Source organism: Phalaenopsis equestris, unplaced genomic scaffold, assembly GCF_001263595.1.
Source record: "Phalaenopsis equestris unplaced genomic scaffold, ASM126359v1 Scaffold207022, whole genome shotgun sequence".
Lineage (NCBI taxonomy): Eukaryota > Viridiplantae > Streptophyta > Magnoliopsida > Asparagales > Orchidaceae > Phalaenopsis > Phalaenopsis equestris.
In genome coordinates this window covers 1-20,756 of record NW_018226385.1, presented here as the reverse complement: position 1 = coordinate 20,756, position 20,756 = coordinate 1, and the positions used below count along the sequence as shown (strand labels likewise).

At 37.2% G+C, this 20,756-nt stretch overlaps 1 protein-coding gene across 1 annotated transcript; it reads left to right on the top strand.

Moving 5' to 3' along the window:
* Positions 1 to 528: 528 nt before the first annotated feature.
* On the top strand, positions 529 to 18,669 carry LOC110036464 (probable DNA helicase MCM8; the record flags this gene model as incomplete). Its single annotated transcript, XM_020740914.1, has 7 exons — positions 529 to 692; positions 7,591 to 7,854; positions 14,972 to 15,067; positions 15,169 to 15,321; positions 16,721 to 16,791; positions 16,871 to 17,021; positions 18,521 to 18,669. Coding segments are annotated over 7 exons (1,048 nt in total), but the record flags the coding sequence as incomplete, so codon positions are not given.
* Between the last annotated feature and the right edge of the window lie 2,087 nt (positions 18,670 to 20,756).

Below are 20,756 nucleotides of genomic sequence, written 5' to 3'. Positions count from 1 at the left end.
TCCTTGTTGTCCAGCCATTTTCCTCATTGTTGCTGCCCAGGACAGCCCTCCTTTGGCTGTCTAGTGGTCCACCGCATCACCCGTCGCTGTTCTAGCCCTCCTTACATGCTGTCATTGCTGTTCCAGCCCTCCATCTTTGCTGCCGTTGCTGTTCCAACCCTCCCCCTTTGCTGTCATCATCTCGGATAGCAATGTCACGTCAATATCTGTTGCATATTTGTTGTTCGGAACCCGAGAAACTGCTGTCTTGCTGTTTTTTGCTTGCCCACCCACGCATCCACTATCCCGCCAGTTTCCAAACCCTCGCCCATCACCACCACCCCCTGAGATCTATCCTAGTGTGAGTTTGTATCGTGTATATTGTTATTTTTCATTTTCATATATTTGTTGTAATTGTTTATTGACTTTTCTAGTAATAATATTTATTTGCTTATCATTATTTGGATTAATTCTGATATGAGTTTGTACATAAGAATTGTTTGCCATGTATGTAAATGCCCTAAAATTCTAATCTTCTTCTTTATTCAGGCTTCAGGAAATACTTAAATCTGGGATTTACGAAGAGGGGCGGGTACCTCGCACAGTGGAGTGTGAATTGACTTTAGATCTTGTTGATTCTTGCATTCCAGGTGATGATGTGACAGTTACTGGAATCATCAAAGTAATTAATAATTACATGGATATAGGTGGAGGTAAGAGACAAATTCCTCACTTTTATCTGACGAAGTTTTGTGTGGCAATTAGTGCAAGTTTATTTATTTATTTTTTGTAGAGTGTATGATTTTATGGTTTCTTTTGTTGTTTTCCAGTCTTAATTAAAATATAATATTTTTAATTTTGAGCTTGTTTCCTACTTTTTTAACTAAAATAACACTATCAGGCTCTTTTTCCTCTTTTTGTGTTGTCAATTCTCGATTTTGAGATTGTTTCCTGTTTTAACTAAAATTACCTCTAAGGAGTAGATGTCTTTTTTGGTTTATGGTGTTTATTACTGGTATGCTGGATGATCTCTAAAATTTGAGCTTATTAGTGGGAAAAATTGAGAAATCACATAAATTTTTGAAAAGATGTTCTGCTTTAAAAAAATTCATGATATAGAGCCTGATAGTGTTAGTTTGTGATTAATTCATTTTTGTTACCTGAGATAGCTCATGCATGTGCATTTTCATACTTGATTATATGTATATATATATAGAAAGCCCAAATGCTAATATATTTAAAAGAAATAAGGATACATATAGATTGTGTGGAAGGGCCCAAGCATGACACCCTTCCCCCACGATAACCACCACCTACAAATGGTTCAAAAAAAAGAAAAGAAAATACAGAAAATTACAAGAGACCTAAAGAAAAAAAACAAAAAATGCCAAAAACGTAGTATCAAGTAGCTAGAGAGCGACCCAATTTTGCTTTGCTTTGCCTCTGCCTCTAGTTCTAGGAAAGGAGCAAGCTAATAAATTGGTAAGATGAGTGTCATTGCCAGTAGTGATCAAAGTATTATCCAATAAGTTCCCAAGTTCGAGCTGCCTCCCGTCTTCTTCTTCCTCCTGGAATAGACCTGTCATTCCTCATTCGAAGACTGGTTCGCCTGATCAGTGGATTGGTCTAAAGTGTGTCAGACTTGTGTAGGATGTTGAACATTAGAAATAACTGCTTGTTGTACTAGCTGATTTTTGATTGAATCAAATGAGCACTATCACGTGTCTTGGCATGTAAGTGAGCATTCTTTAATAAATGTGAGTGATATAAGCACTTTTGGATCTGTGTCTGTATTATGATATTCTTCATCAGGAACTGCGATATTGGGAGAGGATCGGTTTGCACCTTCTCAGCAGGGATGGTAGGTGGCTGATCGTTAGCGATATCCAAAACCTATCCTGTGGTAGCTTTCTCTCCAGATGGAACATATATGTCTAGAGTAGTGAGATTAGATCCAGCCTTATTCACTTGATCTTTAGATTTCAAATTAGGATGAAACTTATGACATTTATCAAGTGTATGCCTAAACATCTTACAATAAGAACAATAAGACGGTCTATGCTCCATGACGATTTGTTGCCAATATCCATTATGAGTTGTGCCCAATCAGACTTCAGTAACATCAGGTAAAGTAATATCTCTTTCCTCAAGAATTCGGCCACAGAAGGTCTGGTTAGGTTGAAAGTTGGTAGATTAGATTCATAGGGTCCCCAAGTATGGCCTCAATAGAGTGAAGAACTTGATGATGAAAAAAACGCAGCTTGAGACATGGTAGACTGAACCATACAGACATAGTAGGAGGGTCATGATTGGGGTCAAAATCAGGAGACCACTTGAGTAGCTTCATTGATTTACCCGCAATGCTATGATATTTTTTTGAGAAAATTCGAGTGTAGTCTTCAGCCACGATTAATTGAATCAATATATGTTTGTCATCCATGGGCCCCACTTTCCACTTTCCTGCTAATTTGAGATCACCAAAACTTTTTCTGATAACTTCCATAGGTGGATGCCCCCACTGAAATTTTTCAATAAGAGTAAACTTTAATTTAATAGATAGATAGATATATTGATAGAGAGAGAGAGATAGACAGATAGATTTGAAAGCCCAAAAAGGTTAATATAATGTATTAACTAGAAATAAAGATACAAATACAATGTGATGAAGAGCCCAAACATGGATTACCCACCACGTGGGCAAAGGAGGCTTTGTCAGGTTCAACCGAATAAGTAGGAAGCTTCATCACAACAATTAGAATCGGTCAGAGGGCAGGAATGACGAGCTGAAGATGGTATGGGCGAAGCCGCAGATTGTTGTGCAGAAAGCTGCGCAGAAGACAGGAACTGAACAAGTGTGAAACATGCGAACCTGTCGGCGTCAAAATTGAATAGAGATGATGCAACAGATGCGAACTCTGTCGGCTGCGAATGTCGCAGACGCGAGCTGCAGTCGACGTGGAAGCAGCGCGAGCCTACGACGACGGAGAGGACGGAGAGATGACACCAGAGAAGTAATGCGCCAGAGAAGAAATGTGAGGAAAGGAAATGATCTTATACGATAAGAGTTGCTAGGGTTTGACATGGGTTAAAACTTTAACAAAGCCGAGCGGGAGAGACATCCATATCAACATAAACAAATGCAAAAATAAAATGAAAAGTGTGTCGTGACACACACACACACACACACACACACACACACTACACACACACACACACTACATGGATATGATTTTGACTTATTTTTTTCTCTAGTCATTTTGTATAACACTTATCTTTTCCTATTCATTTTTTCAGAGTCATTTCATGTTAATTCCATCTAATTGTTTTGTTCTGCCATTTTTATCTATCTATTAAACTTGCAAAATTTATTTCTCTTCTTTTGATACCGGAGTTAACCCAAACCACGACTCGAACAACACAATTTTATTGCTGACTTTGAAGGAATTACAACATTGACTCGTAAACGGAAAATAACACAAACAAATGGACAATAATATTGGAAATAAATACTCAAAAAGTAATAAAATAAGAACTAAAGGGGCAGGAGCAGTCCTGGATAATGTCGGAGGGTGGCTGAGACGTCATTGGGGTGGTGGGGAAGGAGTCAGCGGCGGTTAGAAGATCGTCGGGGTGGTTTGCGGTGACCGTAGTGATGATGAAGGGCCTAGAGTGGTCGGCGGTCTGCAGTAAGCAACATCGGGGAGGAAGGCAGTGGCAGGATGGCTGTTGTGGGGAGCTAGAAGAGGCTTTGAAGTGGGCTGGAAAGGGACCTGAGGGATCTATGGCCTGCTGGAGGTGGCGCGGGGAGGAGGGCTGCGACTAGAGGTGGCTTAATGGAACCTGGAGGTACTGCGGCAGACTGTTGAAACGGGAGGAAACGCCTGAAAGAGCAGCGGAGGTGCGGTAGGGAAGATGAAGGACACCAGGAGGGGGAAACATAGTGGAGATATACACCATCTTGGCGGGATACAACTGTAGCACCATGCCGCCAAAGGATACGACCCTCGAAAGAGGGAAACCCCAGAAGCAAATTTTGAAATCGGAAAACCAAAATCACTGGTTAAAGCTTAAGCAAAAACACATATAAATAGAGAGAAGACTAGTAGATAACAATGGTGAAATTCGGGAAAAGAAGGGGGGAAATGGTAGGAAATGAAGAGGAGGGGGTTGGGGGGGGGGGGGGGGGGGGGGGGGGGGGGCGGCAAAGGGGGGGGGGGAGGGGGGGTCGAGGAGGAGGAAGGGGCGTTGCAACGGATATGGATAGGCGGAAGATTAGGGCACGAGAAGGCATAAATTGCAGAAGCGAAGCAGAACAAAATCACAAATATTAAGAGGTAATGGACCGGTACCGGTCCAACGGAAAGCTTGGACTGGTTCAAAAGCTGTGCCCGGTCTTCGAGTGCGATAATGCAGCGGGCGAGACCCGCAGCGAAGAACTGTTCCTCGTCAGTCCCTCGAGGTTGGGGGAGCTTCAACATCAACTGTCGAAGCTTTCAATACCTAGTAGTATTCGATTCCTCGTAGTATGGAGTGAGATCTATGACATTGAATGTTCTTGACATTTTTGTGTCTCCTGGCAGATCAATTTTGTATGCGTTATCATTTAGTTTTTTTAAAATTCAGAAATGTCCATCTGCTTTGGGCTTGAGGTTGTTGTAAGCTCCTACGGGAAATCGTTCTTTCTTAAGTTGTATCCACACGAGGTCACCTTAATGAAATGTCATCTTTTTCCTGGACTTGTTTGCTTGTGATTGATATTTATGGTTTTGCTTAGAAATTGTTTTCCCGACGTCCTCGTGGAGTTGCTGACTTTGGGAAACATGTTTTGTAGCATCTTCACTAATCTCTGTGTGGGGTAGAAGTGGGACCAAATCGATGGGCGTGATCGGGTTGCGACCGTACACAATTTCGATCGACATGTGTCTTATGGTCTGGCTTGTTGATCTGTTGTAGGAAAATTTTGATTGAGCGATAATGAGATCTCATTGTTTGATTTTTCTCAACGAAGCATTGAAGCAGATTCCCAAAGCTTCTATTAAAGACTTCGGTCTGCTCATCCGTCTGAGGATGTGCTGCATAACTAAATTGGAGTTTAGTGTCTAATTTGCTCAAGAGTTTTTGCCATAAGTGGCTTAGAAATTTAATATCCCAATTGAAGTAATGGCCCTGGGCATAAATCGACAATATGATATGCATCTAACGTCCGACGACAAGCGATGAAATGTGCTATCTTGGAGAACCGGTCAACTACGATCGTGATAGTCTTTATTCCTTTGTGTGTGTGGTAGTTCGATGGCAAAGTCCATGCCGACATCAGTCTAAGGTGCTTTAGGGACTAGTAAAGGTGCATATAATCCTATCTTTTGGCTGCTTGTTTTGGCGATATAACAAATCTTGTATTGTCGGACGTATCACTCTACATCTCGTGTTAGCCGGTGCCAAAAGAAATGTTTTTTCACGAGTGCGAGAGTTTTATCTCTGCCAAAGTAGCCTGTCAATCCACTAATGTGGTTCTCCTGGATGATAGCTTCACGTAGAGAGCATTGGAGAATATGCACAATTTGTGGTGGCGGAACAAGAAACCGTTTGTTTTGTAGAACTGCCTGTGAGGTTTCTCCCAACACTGTTCCCAGATTTCCTGGAATTTTTCATCGGTCTCGTATAAGTCTTTAATAACTTCAAAATCTACCACGTGTGTCTACAAGGATGTGATCAGGAGGTGACAACGGCTTAGAGCATTTGCGACGCGGTTTTGATTTCCGACTTTGTGTTTGAGTTCGAACTTTAAGGATGCTAAGAAATCTACCCAGGTAGCGTGGCGCCCTTGGAGTTTATTCTGACTATTTAAGAATTTTAGAACTTTATGATCCGTGAAGAGGGTGAACTCCATTGTGAGTAGGTAATGACTCCAGTGTTTTGATGCTCTAACAATGGCATACAATTCTGTCGTATGTGGAATATTTTCGTCTAGTCTCATTTAGTTTTTTGCTGAAGTAGGCTATAGGGTGACCGCCTTGACTTAGCACAACGCAATGCCTATGTCAGAAGTGTGACACTCAACCTTGAAAGGTTAACTAAAATCAGCCAAGGCAAGAACTGGGGCTTGAGTGACCATCTATGTGATTTTTTTTTGTTTCAACAGCTCGGTTAGGTGGGCGGTGATAGTACTGAAGCTGCGAACAAATCTTCGGTAGAAGGAAGCTAGCACAAAAAATTATCAAAGTTTGGTAAAAGATTGAGGTTAGGAGGAAGAAGGGGCGCTGCTACAACTATGGAAAGGTGGAAGATTAGGGCACGAGAAGGCATAGATTGTGGAAGCGGGGTAGAGCGGGATCGCGAATATTAAGAGGTAATGGACCGGTCCCGGCTCAACGGGAAGGTTGTACCGGTTCAAAAGCTACGTCAGGTCGACGAACGTGATAATGCCGTGTGCGAGACCTGCGGGGGAACGGCTCTGCGTCATCTTTTCGTTATCTAGTCTTCAATATGTGGTAACACCATTGCCTTTTTCATATGCTCCATCCGACATTTTGCAACACTCAACTTAATTGTTAGGGACTTCTTGTGGCCCGAACATAACTAGATAGCATAATTAACATATTTATAATTTTGTTAAATCTATTTTAGGTCTTCATTATATCTCTTTTCTCGTGGTAATCATGTTTCCATTTTAAACGCACAATTTTAAGTTATTCCTTCATCTATTTTAAGTCATTCCTTCATCTATATACATAATCTGTGTAATATTCAATGTGCATAAACTTAGGGATTGTTTGGGATCACTGTTTTAGTAATAAATGAATAATTAAATCTCTTTTTGAAAAAAAAATGTTTTCTGATTCTATTCTATTACCATTCTTTTGTAGGATGATTTTGTTTTGTAGTAACCACATCTTAAACAGCTCCATCTTATTTAAGACATACAGTTTGACCACTATCAAAGTTTAAAATACTTTAGTGTTTTTTTTTTTTTGGACAAAGTCATAAATTTAAGTGGAAGGGTATATTTGTACATTTTAGACAAATTCTTTCTTCTTAAGCTATCATGGTTCGCTTGCCCAGATTTTCTAATGAAAAATTCGGGCTCTTGAGGGGAATGTCCCTTGGAGTTGACGTGTAAAAATAATATGTTGGCTCAAGTTATTACACTTTTTTTATCAAGATAACTGTTTTCATGTCATGCTGTTTATTTTAAGATTTGAAGTTCTTTATTTGAAATCCAATGGATTTCTTATATTCCTGAATGCAAATATTTTGCTGTACTTGCATATAAAAAAAAAATCAGGTTTGTTACGATTATCTGTTTTAGAAGTAAGAAACACAAAATATCTTATTAACAACTGTTCTGTAAGTAGCTATGTTATGGAGATATGTGAATGAGTTAATTAGAACACCTTTTGCCACCAATTAAAATTTTTTTCTGATACTTATAGTTTTTCTTCCATTAGTTAATTGTTATATTTCCTTTATAGAAATTCAATATAAAAATGTGATACCGTCTTATCTTGGTGCTTCAAGTCCTTCGTTATTTGCAGAAAATAGCATAACTTCTGCTATGTTAAATTTATGAAGGAAAGAGTAACAATTTTATTCATTTGAGTAATTTTCTAGGGAAGTCGAAAGCCAAGAATCAGGGGCTGTACTATTTGTATTTGGAGGCAGTTTCGGTTAGAAACTCAAAGTCATATTCTGTTTCTGAAGAATATCATCCCCGTAATTCTGAGACTAAAAGTAATATGTTATATGATCTGCATACTTTTTCACAAAGGGATTTGGAGTTTATTGTCAAATTCTCAGGCGAGTATGGGCCAGATATATTTCGCCAAATAGTTCAATCTTTTTGTCCATCCATTTATGGGCATGAATTTGTAAAAGGTAACAAAATGTTTGTTTGATAAGCGTCACATTTTAGTTGCTAGAGGAGCTTTCTTTCAGTAGTACTTTTTCACACTTAATGGTGGCTACATTGTTTCCTTTCACATTGCATGCTGAGTATTGTGATTTTATATTTTTGAAAAAAAGAGACATTACTTAAATACTACACAATTCTTATTTATTTACATATCTAACATCTAAACTTTCATATTTACATACATACACTCTGATCTTTAATATCAAATAAATTTACCTTCTAAAAGTGAAGCACACCTTTTCATGCATAGTTTCATGATACCAAAGTGTTATAAATGTAAATTTCAAACTGTAGGTGTTGGATTTGTTAATACAAAGGAATTGTTTGGTAATGGTATGTATGTAACTTTCCCCAAAAAAAATTGAGTGTATATTTTTTGGAGATCTTTACAAAACCTATTTATGCATATTAATCATCTCTCAAGCTTCCTCTGATTTATTGATTAGTTAATGATAGGGATAAGAGATCATCATTATTTGCTTTATCTAGATTTTAATAGTGAGGGCTATAAATCTTTTTTTGTTATTCATTCTAGTTAAAGTATTTTTAAAGCCACTTTTTCATTTTCACATGAATAAAGGAATAATTATATTTTTTGAAAGGTTGGAGTCCCATGCATTGAACGTAAGGCAATTAAATATAGACTTAAGGGTATGTTTTGTTCAATGTTATTTGTATAATATTTTTTATCTAAAAGGAAATACTATTTGAATTGCAATGTTATGTTTCCACTGTAATGCGTTTGGTTTAATGAAATTTTACTTGAAGGATGTAATTCTATTTAGAATTGTTGATAGTGATTCAAACCTTTTTCTTTTTTTTTCTTTTCTTTTAAACCATCAAGATTTACGTAATCTTGATAACATTAAATTTGGCTGCTATTTAGTTTATCTCAACCTTGACTACTAATTTTATTCAGATTATCTATGTATGAGAAATAACATCAAATGCCTCTTATTATAAATAACATAGCATTATGTCAAAGAAAACTTTGAACCAAAATTTCCTTAGATTTTTTGGACATATACAACTAAGGTTAGAAACTGCATCCATTAGATGGTTAGATAAAGTTATTGTTGAAGATAGACACGTGGTAACATGGATGGAAATTGTTCAATTTGATTTATGAATAATTTGTTTAATGCCCCAAATGTCACTTAGCATGAATATTTTGAAAATGTGAATTCATAAAACCAACCACAAATTATATGGATAATGATTTATATAGCTGACATCAAATAGTTGGGATAAGGCTAAAGGAGGGGAAAATCCAAAAGGGATATATTGACAGTTGGTATGTGGCCAATTTAATTTGAAAATGCTCCACTTTAGCCCCCCACTATTGGAAATTCGTCCCAATTTGTCCCTCATAAATTGAGATCAATGTTATATAACTGAGACACTAGATAGGGATCATTTTTAAAAACTTGGGGAATAAATTGGAACAGTCTAAATCTCTGAGATTAAATTGGCCACATTAGAATAGTCGGTGGACCATTTTGGGATTTAATTCGACTAATGAATTATTACTTGACATGAGTGTTGGAAGTAAACAATCAAAAAATCAAAATAGAGATTTTTAAAAGAAATAATTGCTTTAACAACTTGTTCTATTCATTAATGACTTGGAGTTATATAGAGCCTTACAATATTCTTACAAATAAACTCTCAAACTTCTTCTTTATTTCCTATTTACGAATAAAACCTAAACTAGATACAAATCTCAACACACCCCCTCAAGATGGGCAAAAACATATTCACTAAGCCTATCTTGTTACTCAACCTAGATAAATCTAATCAGCTAAGTCCTTTGGTGAGGTAGTCAGCCACTTATTCTCCAGTGGCTACATGACTTGGCTTCAGTAGTCATTATTCGACATTTCCTTGATAAAGAACCTATAAATGTCCACATGTCTGGTTCTTTTGTTATGTACGAGATTGTTAAAAATGTTGATTGCTGACTTGTCGCACAATTTCATTTGAGTTTCTTCGTCCACCTTGAGCTCTACCAACAAGGCTCTCAAGCAAATCATCTCGACAACTCCTAAGGCCATGGCCCTGCTCTCTGCCTCTATTGTTGACCTCACTACCACTGACTATTTTTTGCCCTTCTATGAGACCATGTTGCCCCTTATGAACATGTAGTATCCTGATGTGGACCTAATATCATCTGCACAACTTGCCTAGTCAGATTCACAAAATCCCTCAATGCCTACATGCTCATTCTTCCTAAATATCAACCCCTTCTCTGGAGCACTCTTCAGGTACCTTAGAACCTAATACATTGCATCCATATGACCCTTCCTTGGATCATGCATGTAGCGGTTCATCACACTCACTGCAAATGAGATGTCGGGATAAGTATGACTCAGATAGGTCAGACAACCCACCAATCTTTGGTACCTCTCACGATCAACTGACTCTCCTGCGTTTGCGCTCAGCTCGACCTTCTGATCAATTTGAAGGACTGTAGGTTTGCATCCCAACATGTTTGTTTCTGTGAAGAGATCAAGTACATACTATCTGGTCCGTGGGTCACCTCAATCACAAGGAAGTATCTGAGCTGTCAAAGGTCATTCATCTAAAATTCTTTGCCCAATCTTACCTTTAGTTGAACAATCACTGTCTCATTATCCCCAAAGTTAATCATGTTATCAACAAACACTAGTGGTGTGACCTCTATTTTGACAGAAAAAAATACTGTTTGATCGACATTGATATGTTGATATCGCATGCCTACCATAGTTTTTCTATATTTATCAAACCAGACTTCAGGAGACTGCTTCAAGCCATAAAGTAATTTCTTGAGCCTGCACACTCACTTGTACTAAACCCGTTGTTATCTCTACATGCACCTGCTCTTGTAGCTCATCATGAAGAAACGAAACGCATTCTTCACATCGAGTTGGTGTAACCTCCACTCATCATTCACTGCCATAGAAATCAGTGTCCTCATTGTGCTCATCTTTGTTACTGGTGCAAAGGTCTTGTCATAGTCAATGCATACGTCTGATTGCACCATTTTGCCACCAATTGTGTCTTATAACACTCAACTTTCCATTCTGAATTTTGATTTATTACGAAGATCCACTTGCACCTAACTGTTTTTTTTTTTTCATTCATGCATGAACGTTTTTCACATGGGATCCTCCTTAGCTATCTGTCAATACTTGGGTATAGAGACAGTGTCTAAAGATGCAATTAAAGCTCAATGTACAAGTGATATGTTAATGTATGAAATAAAATGAGCAATGCCATGTTCTCACCCAAAACGATTAGGAGGATGTCCCACATTGTTGCGAGAGGTCTTCCTTAAAGTCATGGGTTTGGAAGTAGAAAAAATAGGAATATATTACCTATGTATTCTGAGTTTGAGGTGAATGGAGTAGGTTTCTCAAGAGGCAGAGTAGATTGAGACAAGGGACTCGTTGGCATGAATGGCACTGCAGACACTATTCTCTCATTCTGCTTCCTCTTCTTTGTATACACCTTCAGCTCCCTTTCAGCCTGAATCCCACCACCTTCATGCTCTATCTCCTCATTTTCCGGCTCCTTAGCCGATTCATCCCATGTCATAGGACAAGACATCGCTTTCACATGAACCAATCTCTCACCATCATTGCTCACCCCCTCTTGCCTTACATCTCCAAAATCTGGCGAGTCACGAAAGGGTTAGGTCACCTCCAAGGTGTAGTACAACTCAAATTTTTTAAAAGATACATCCATACTTACAAACAGCCTCGTATTTATCGAGGTCCAACAAACATACTTATTCTGGGTAGCAGAATAATCTACGAAAAGACACTTTACAACTCTCGGATTCAGATTCTCTACTGATGATTTGTTGTCCTTCACAAAATATACACAACTAAATACCTTCAATTGGATGATCTCACAATTATCTCCTTTCAATTTCTGACAAGGAGACCTCCAATCAAACACCCTCGAGGGCATTCTGTTGATTAATTGACCAGTTGTCAAAACTAATTCCCCTTGCAAGTGCTCTGGAATATTCATCATGCTTTGGACTACCTCTTAAAGGTGTTCATTCTTCCTTCCTGCTACTCTGTTTTGTGTCATTGTGTATTCACTTGTGGTTTGATGTTTCCCTTGAGCTGACAAATATTTTCCAAACGTCTTGTTGCTATACTCTATCTCATTATCAGACCTCAATACTTTTACTATTACACCATATTGAGTCTGGATTGTCTTGTGGATCTTTAAAACTTGCAAACACATCACCTTTATTTTTAATCCGATTAAACCAAGTAATACGAGAAAAATAATCAATGAAAGTCATAAAATATTTATAACCATTCATTGAACTGGTGGAAGAGAATCCCAAATAACCAATTGTATCAAATCAAAACACAAGAATTTGTATTCTCATAACTGATATAAGAGTTCATAGTAAGCTTGCAAAACTCACAAGATCACATATAAGTTTTTATTTATTTGTCTTTTCATAAAAAGGAATACAAACAACTCAGTAAACTAAAACAAGAGTGTCTCATGCATTTGTGATGTAGTAGTAATACATTCTCTACACTCCCATATCCCCCCCATATCCCCTTACTCCAGCACTCTCTACGTGAATGTCAAAACTGAGTCCATCCCCTCTATATCCAAATACTAAAGTTCATTATGCCACGTTCCAGTCCCAATTGTCTGAGCCGTCCATTTTTTTTGAAAGATCACCTTAGGAATATCAAATAAAATAATATATTTTAGTTGGAGAATAATAACATTAATGGATAAAAATTTCACTTGAAATGATGCATAGAAAACATTGGACAAAGTCATATAATCGGTACACCTCATTGTACCCTTACCAACTATAGACTGTGTTGTATCATCAATAGTCTGGATGCTCTCTGGAACTTTTTGATAAGTATAGGAAGAAAACTTTCTAGCAATATTTATCACACGTTGAGATGCACCAGCATCTACTATTCATTTTGATGATCTTATGGTGCAAGTAATGACAATAACATGTGTATCACGAGTGTCTTTGTCATAGTTAGTATAAGTGTCAATGTTACCACTTGATGACAACAAGGTGAAAGCATCGTTAGCCCTATCACATGTTGCTTGCTGCTTCCTCTTCAACATCTCTAGAAACTTTTGATTCTCATCGGTAAATAATACACTTGTTGCGCCCTCGTCCTCTACTACCATCAAATTTATCCGGTAGCCCTCTCTTCCACCTCTTCGAGCACGACCACGACCACCAATTTGTCCATGACCACATATCTCTCTCTTTAGGTGGCCTAGGACAGACATTTCTCTGATGGCCTATTTCACTGCAGTTGCAGCACTCGCGAGTCTCCCTCTGGACACCTGTCATACCCAAGTTTGAGACAACCAATGTTGATTGCGTACCTGGAAGTCCACTCAGCTCAGAGTGTAGCCTCATGCGACTCTCCTCCTGTATCATTGCAGTGATGACTTCATCCAGTGAAGGGATCATCGCCCAGCCTAGGAGGACCGATCTCGCCCGTTTAAAACTGCATAGTTCTCATATGTGCAAATATTTTTCTCTTCTTGTACCCGGATCACCAAAGTTCAACATCAGCGAGAAGTGATCAAAATCTGCACACAATCACTCCATATTTATAGAGTACTCCTGAATCGATCTTTCACCATGCTCCACTACCTTTATCTCACGCTAAATTTGGAACACCCTCATGTGGTTCTCATCCCTAGCATAGATCCTTTTTAGCTTCACCCAGATGTTCCTCACCTTTCTAATGCCATCTACAGATGAGGCAATTGATGGAACCATTGAGTTGAGTAGTTATGTGTAAAGCAAGGCTTGTGTGGTCTTCTACTCACGCCCTCAACACTGTCACTCTTTGGCTCGACTCTCCTTAGATATGTCTTTAGTCTCTTCCCTTCTAGAGCAACCTCAATTCGAGGCGACCAACTCAGATATGTGGTCGTTCCATCAAATTTCATATTCATGGGAGGGATCTCTAGTTTCACTTGCATCGGAGCACGTGTTGTGGTAGTGGCTCCCGTCAAAAATGCTAGCTTCTTGTGTGAGGCCGACAAATACCTTTAAAACTTAAGGATCTATCTTTCTGAGAAGCTCCAATCCTTTACCTCTCACATTATCTCCTTCTTCCAACATCCTCGAACACAAAATCTAAGTCTAGATCACACACAAATTTGATCATTCGTATCTGTAAGTTATTTTGGTTGTGGTATGCTGTTATCCCACCTTTAGCGTCCCAGTTTGCTCTAAATGCAGTTGCCTCACGAGGACTAACCAGAGGGAAGAGAAAAGTGGGAGTTTTGGTCTTTGTACACCGATCTTGACCGTCCCAATTAACTCTAGTCGCCGCTGCTTTGTGGGTTAACCGCCTTCATCTTGCCCCGTCACAGGATCATGTTGCTTCACCTGGGCGATCTAAGTGTAGAGTGGGTCGAATCCCTTCGATCCTTCTCATTATAGAAGCTTCCCCTCTTAAACATTGCATGCGCCGCCACAAACACCATCTTCTCTACCCGCTCCACTGCGACCGGTGATCGCTTACCTAGTCGGAGCAGCGGCGCACTGCACTGAGCACGCTATGCCGTGCAATGAAGGGAAATAAGCCTCACTGCAATTTTTCCCAACAACCGGAGCTCAATGAGGCACGTCTCCCCACCAAATGGCTATGGTTTAGCTCTGATACCAAAAAGAAGTAATTATTTAGAAAAACTTGGTTCATTTCATTAATGACGTGGGCTTATAAGGAGCCTTACAGTGTTCCAAATATAACTATTAACACCATCCTTCTCCCTCTCCAATTTTGGGGAAAACAGGGAAATTCTTCCCGACATTCAGGATAGCTTCAAAATGAACTCAACAAAAACCGCTTCTCTTAATATAATTCTTGGGTATTTATACACAAACTACCTATTAACACCTGGTGTCTTCACTTATTAAAATACCTCTCATAAGGAAAGGAAAAAATATTAATATGTGAATTTTATTCATAGAAGTACCCTCACCTTCCGCTAATTATGTCATTAATTCATCTAATCAAAACTAGATCTATTCAAGATGTTATTTTTTTATTCTTTCATATACAGCTGGGATCACACTTGCGTTATTTGGAGGGGTGCAGAAGTACTCCATGGATGAGAACAAGGTCCCAGTTCGAGGGGATATTCATGTCATTATTGTTGGTACCCATGATTTACTTTGTTGCTAAAGTTTATATGAATTTACCATTTTTCATCATGAATAATTTATAATTAGAATTTCAACCTGAATAATGTTTTGGCAGGCGATCCTGGACTGGGCAAGAGCCAACTTCTACAAGCCGCTGCCACAGTTTCTCCACGAGGCATATATGTTTGTGGAAATGCCACAACAAATGCCGGTTTAACTGTTACCATTGTCAAGGATCATATGACAAGTGATTATGCCTTTGAGGCAGGTATAAAGTCTGTTAGAATTTTCTTTTGTTCAACCATACAGCTTGTTAATTTTGAAGTTCCATTTTGTCATATTTGTATTATTGCAGCACTACATTATAAAAGGCCTCCTAAACTATTTTCCTTTGCAAATAGATTTACGTAAAATCGTAACTGCACCTTTATGACCATAACCAAACTTTCTTGTGGCCATGAAAGTTACAAGAATATAAAGCTTTAGGAAAGGAAAATGATCTAAAGGTCAAAAGGTTATTTCATGTGATTATTTGACTCCTAGAGTTTGTAAACTTGTCAATTTAGTCCTTCGTATGAACTTATTTCTTATTTGAAGAGTCATCTTTGTAATCCTATTTCAATTCAACAATAATATTTATATTTATTGTGGTTTGGGTCTCCGGTATCAATTTGTTACTTCCTCTTCTCTTTCGACAAACAATGTTCATAGTTAACTTTCTTTTTTTTGTGCTTCAATGCAATTAGAAACAACATAGATCTAAGTACTTTGCTTTAAAAATTTGTTGATTGACAAGTTTAGTATGCTAGGAATATAATTTCAAAGATAGATTGTAGCAAGAAATAATTATATTGAGAGGATAGTAAGATTGAGATTAACCTCAACGTATATGATCTTTGCAAATAGAAATTGTTTGCATTACCACAGTCGTATTAAATTTTTAATTTTGAAACTTGTGTTTGGAATTGTGATTGTAGCCAATTAGTTGGGTCAACTTGAGTCTCTTTTTGACTGCTTATAATGTTATCATCCTATTCATAAGGTTGTTGTTATCCTATCCTTATGTTGGTTATTGTTCCCTGAATATGTTGGAGGTTATTTTTTATTTGAAGGTTTGTGGATAGCTTCACAAAAAAATTAACAATTATGCCTCAATGGTTGGAAGAAAATCAATCACAAGATTTTGTTTAGTATTTTTTTTTTAAGTTGAGCATAATTGGTCCAATTCTCAAAGTCTCCGGTCGTCATTAATACAGAATCTTTATATGTTGATAATTTTGAAATTTTAATTATCTTTTTAAATTGTTTATTAGTGAGCATAATTGGTCCAATTCTCAAAGTCTCCGGTCATCATTAATACAGATTCTTTATATGTTGATAATTTTGAAAATTTAATTATCTTTTTAATTTTTTTATTAAGGCATTTACATGCATAGTATTCAATTCTTATGTATTTAAATATCTCATGCCTCAACTTTCATATTTACATACATTATACTCAACCTTATTAGCAGATAAAAAATAACACTTATCCACCCTTTAAAAGTGAAGTACCATACTTTTAAGCAACAAAGTGTTATGCATAAAAATATGAAACTTTACGCGTGAGACACATACATACATAAGAATGGTGAGCTACATATAAATTTCCCTTATTTTATCAACAGGTGCGATGGTTCTCGCTGACGGTGGTTTATGCTGTATTGATGAATTTGATAAAATGTCTGCAGAGTATCAGGTAACTGTTGTTGACTTCTGTTTGTTGATCAAAATGTGTTTTACCTGAATCAATTAGGTTTTATATGAACTTTTAATAGGCTCTTCTAGAAGCCATGGAACAACAGTGTGTCTCCATTGCGAAGGCTGGATTAGTAGCAAGTCTTTCTGCACGTGCTTCCGTTCTGGCCGCAGCGAATCCTGTTGGTGGTCATTATAAGTCAGTCCCTTTGGTCCTCTGTTCCTATTGGAGTAAATTGTCAAAATAGTCCCCTGATTGTTTATATGAAGGCAATTTTAGTCTCAGATTTTATAATAGTGTCAAATTAGTCCCCATAGTTTTTAAACATAGGCTAAAATAGTCATCAATGGAGACTATTTTAGCCTATATTAAAAGAATCTGAGACTTTTGGACTAAAAAGTCTGGGGATTATTTTAACATTTTTCTCATTCTTATTGATTATTTGCACATATGAATTTCTCTTCGTATATAACTCTGCGCATCTTTTTCTGCTCTTGTACACTTTAATAATGCATCTATGAAGAAAAGTAATATAATATAGGGCATGTACATACCTACCACCCAATTCCTAGTATTGACATATCTAATTCCTAAAATTAACTTTTCTACATCTATAGCACTCAAATTTTTTATTTCACATAAAAAATATCACCATCTTTCTCTCAAAAGGCAAAATACATCTTTTCTTACATAGGTAAAACGGCATGTATGTAAAAATTGAGGTTTAGGTGTTAGACATGTAAATACATAGGAATTAGGTGCTATGTACGTATGTAAATGCATAGTTAAAGTTGGACACTAATTGAAGGGCAGGAGTACACATCAAAAAGTGGGATGTTAGTGTAATGACTGGTTGCAATTTAAATCACAATTGAAATGACTAAGGCTGAAAGTCAAGGGGTGTATATACAAAACCTTCTTGTGCTTGGTTTTTATGTTTTCCATTACATGCATTTGTAGGTTGCAGATATTACTAAGAATTACTGTGCTGTAGGATGCTCATTTTTAAGCATCCAAATCATGAGGGGTGTATTTTATTTATTTATCTTTAAAGCTTGATTTTCAGGGTAGAGGCCTTAAGTTAACCTATTTGTTTTCTTTAGAAAACTTGTTGTGTGGAGTTGAAGAGCCTAAAGCAGATCTTACACCTGATTTATAATTAGTATAATTGTCTGGTATAGATTTCTTTCATTTCATATTTAAGGAGTGTATTTTTTTGTTGGAATGCTTATGTGTGAAACATATTCTAAGATGATGACTATGAATGAGCAAGACAACTTCAATTTCATTCCACTACCTTGATTCTGTCGTGTGGTGTGGGTTAGAGGGCCATGTAAGTAAGTCTAAAGTTTTGAACTTTGAGAAGTGAGCTTAGAATGGCATAAAGACAGCAAAAAGCTTGTTAAAAAAGAATAGAGGGGCAGGTTGTCCTAAAATTAATTGACAATTCTTTATTGTCATGTCATTTTACATGCTAGTTTAGTGTGAAGAAAGATATTGCTCATTCTAACTTTGCTAAGGGATTGTTTGGTTTGCTGTGAAAGGAATGAAGTGTAAATATAATGTATTGTATTTAGAATATTTTAGAGTTGTTTATTTTAGTATAAAACAAACACAGTATTTTATATTTATTCTTTGGTTTGAAGAAAATGAATCATTGTGAAATACACTTGTCAGTGGTAGTGGTGGCCAAAAATAAAGGAAGTGGTTGGCTTTGACAAATTTTCAGCTGCGTTGGGTGGGTGGGTTAGCTTTGTAGCTACTGGAGATGGCAACGGACAAATTTTCAGCTGCGTTGGGTGGGTAGTAGTGGCATCGACTGGCATTGCAGCGGTGGCTGGAGACAGAGATTTGCAAATAGCTGGCTTGGGTGGTGGGGTTTGTGGTAGGCGGCATATAACACTCTACACAAAACAATACATTTGACATTTGCTTAAATCCAACAAATTTCAAATACATTGATATTGAACTAGAGAATAAATTTCAAATGCATTGTAATTTTACATTTTTTTTTGTTTTTCTTCTGACCAAACATATAAATTTTTAGCAGTCGTGCAAAAATATTGCAGTGTCCTCCTTTAGTTGGCGACCAAATAGCCCTTAAATGACATCTCAAATCTATATCATAAGCATGTAGGAAATTTTGTGTAACGTAGAATTTTGATGGTTGGCTGTTAAGTACCATGATAAATCTATAAGAAAAAAAATCTAACATAAACCTTTTTTTGAAAGCAAAGAAACTTGTCCTAGCTAGCTCTATCTATAATTAAAACATGTAAATGTATGAGTTGATAAATTATTACTCTAGATACTTAGTTCTTATTGGATTGTTGCTTGACGATAACATAAATATAAAACAAGTTTTGAATTTGACAACACCACCACTTATGTATGCCAGATTGCCAGTTAAATGCATAGGGCTGCAAATAGGATGAGTGTTCTATGAATTACTCGTGCTTCGGTTCAATTAAAGCTTGTTCATGATCGTTTGATTAACTAATCAAACATGCTTGAATAATTTTATAATTATTCGGTTGTTAAATAAACAAGCTTGGTTCATTTATGATCATAAACAAGATCATTTAAAACTCAGTAAGAGTCTTTATTAAGTACTATTTAAGCTCAACAAGATTTAATCTTGAGAAGGCATTCACGGGAGAAGCAGTGTGTGAATAGGCTCTTCTTAACAAAATAAGGATTGTTTTCTAAGTTTTCTCAATTAAGACCTCGTTTGCTAAGCCTAACAAACTTAGCTTGATAATGCTCTTTTTTTCAAATGAGCTATTCGTTTAAATTTTATTAATCAGAATTTTGATCAAGCTTTAGGTAATTGTGCTTGAGCTTGAATACAAGTAGAATATCTCATATTGAGCTTGAGCCAAGTTTTAAGCTTGTAGTAAACGAGGCCTGACTCAACTCGATTCATTTGCGGCCCTAAATGTGCAAATTCACAAACTGCACCTGGCATAAGTTGATTATCTTAAATTATGAAGTAATGGAATTTTTAATTAATAGTTTGTGTTTATTAATAATAGTTTATTTTGCTTCTATTATTTTATTAATTTAGAATAATTTTTTTTGTTGAATCCCATATTATCTTTTGTGAACATGACTTGAGAGTTAGAGTCGAGTGAATGAGAGAATAAAGTGCATCAAGTGTTACTGTGGAGAGAACCTGGGGAGAGTCCCTTGATTCATATTTTTATCTCATATTTATATAGACGTATTTTGTACAATTACAGAAATGAGAGAATAATTGTGGAAACCGTTCTTAATATGATTAATATTGTAATAAACTGTATGGATTTCATTCCATATCTGTATTACAATTTGAATTTTGATATGACAGTAATTGGTTGATCGATTCGCTAAAATGTTATTGACTGAGGCAATCAATTGGGTGGCGACCGTGCCTTATGTTTAGTCGACCGATTTGTTCTGTCGAATGAAGATCTCGTTCGCCGCTGCAAAAGCGTCTCGGCCGTCCAATCGCGATCAGAGCGTTTTTGGTTGCTCTTCGGTCGGTTGGTTGGTTGACTGATGAGTCGATTTATTTTGTCGGGTGAATCGTGGCTCATTTGTCGCTTTGACTCAAGTTATTGGGCCTATTCTCGTCTACTTTGTCGGCTCGTCGCCTTAGCTGGATACCCCTATTTGCAAGGACTTAGGCGAGTCTTGTCGCTGCCTGTGTGAGGTATTCGATGAGATTTGCTGCTATAATGAATTACAGCTCGCCCTTGACGGATATTGTTGCTATCGGGTTAAGGACCATCTCCAGAGCTTTGACCTATCGTGGGTTTAAAGGCACGGCTTCACCTGCTTGGTGATGACTTGTCGGTCGACTGCTTACCCTTTTGGGGGAAGTTTTTTATTTTTGGCCATTCATTCTCTTTAAAATTCGTGCTAGTAACTTTAGTGTATACAATTTTGTGTTTTTCTTTCATTTTCATTATAAAATTTGCATG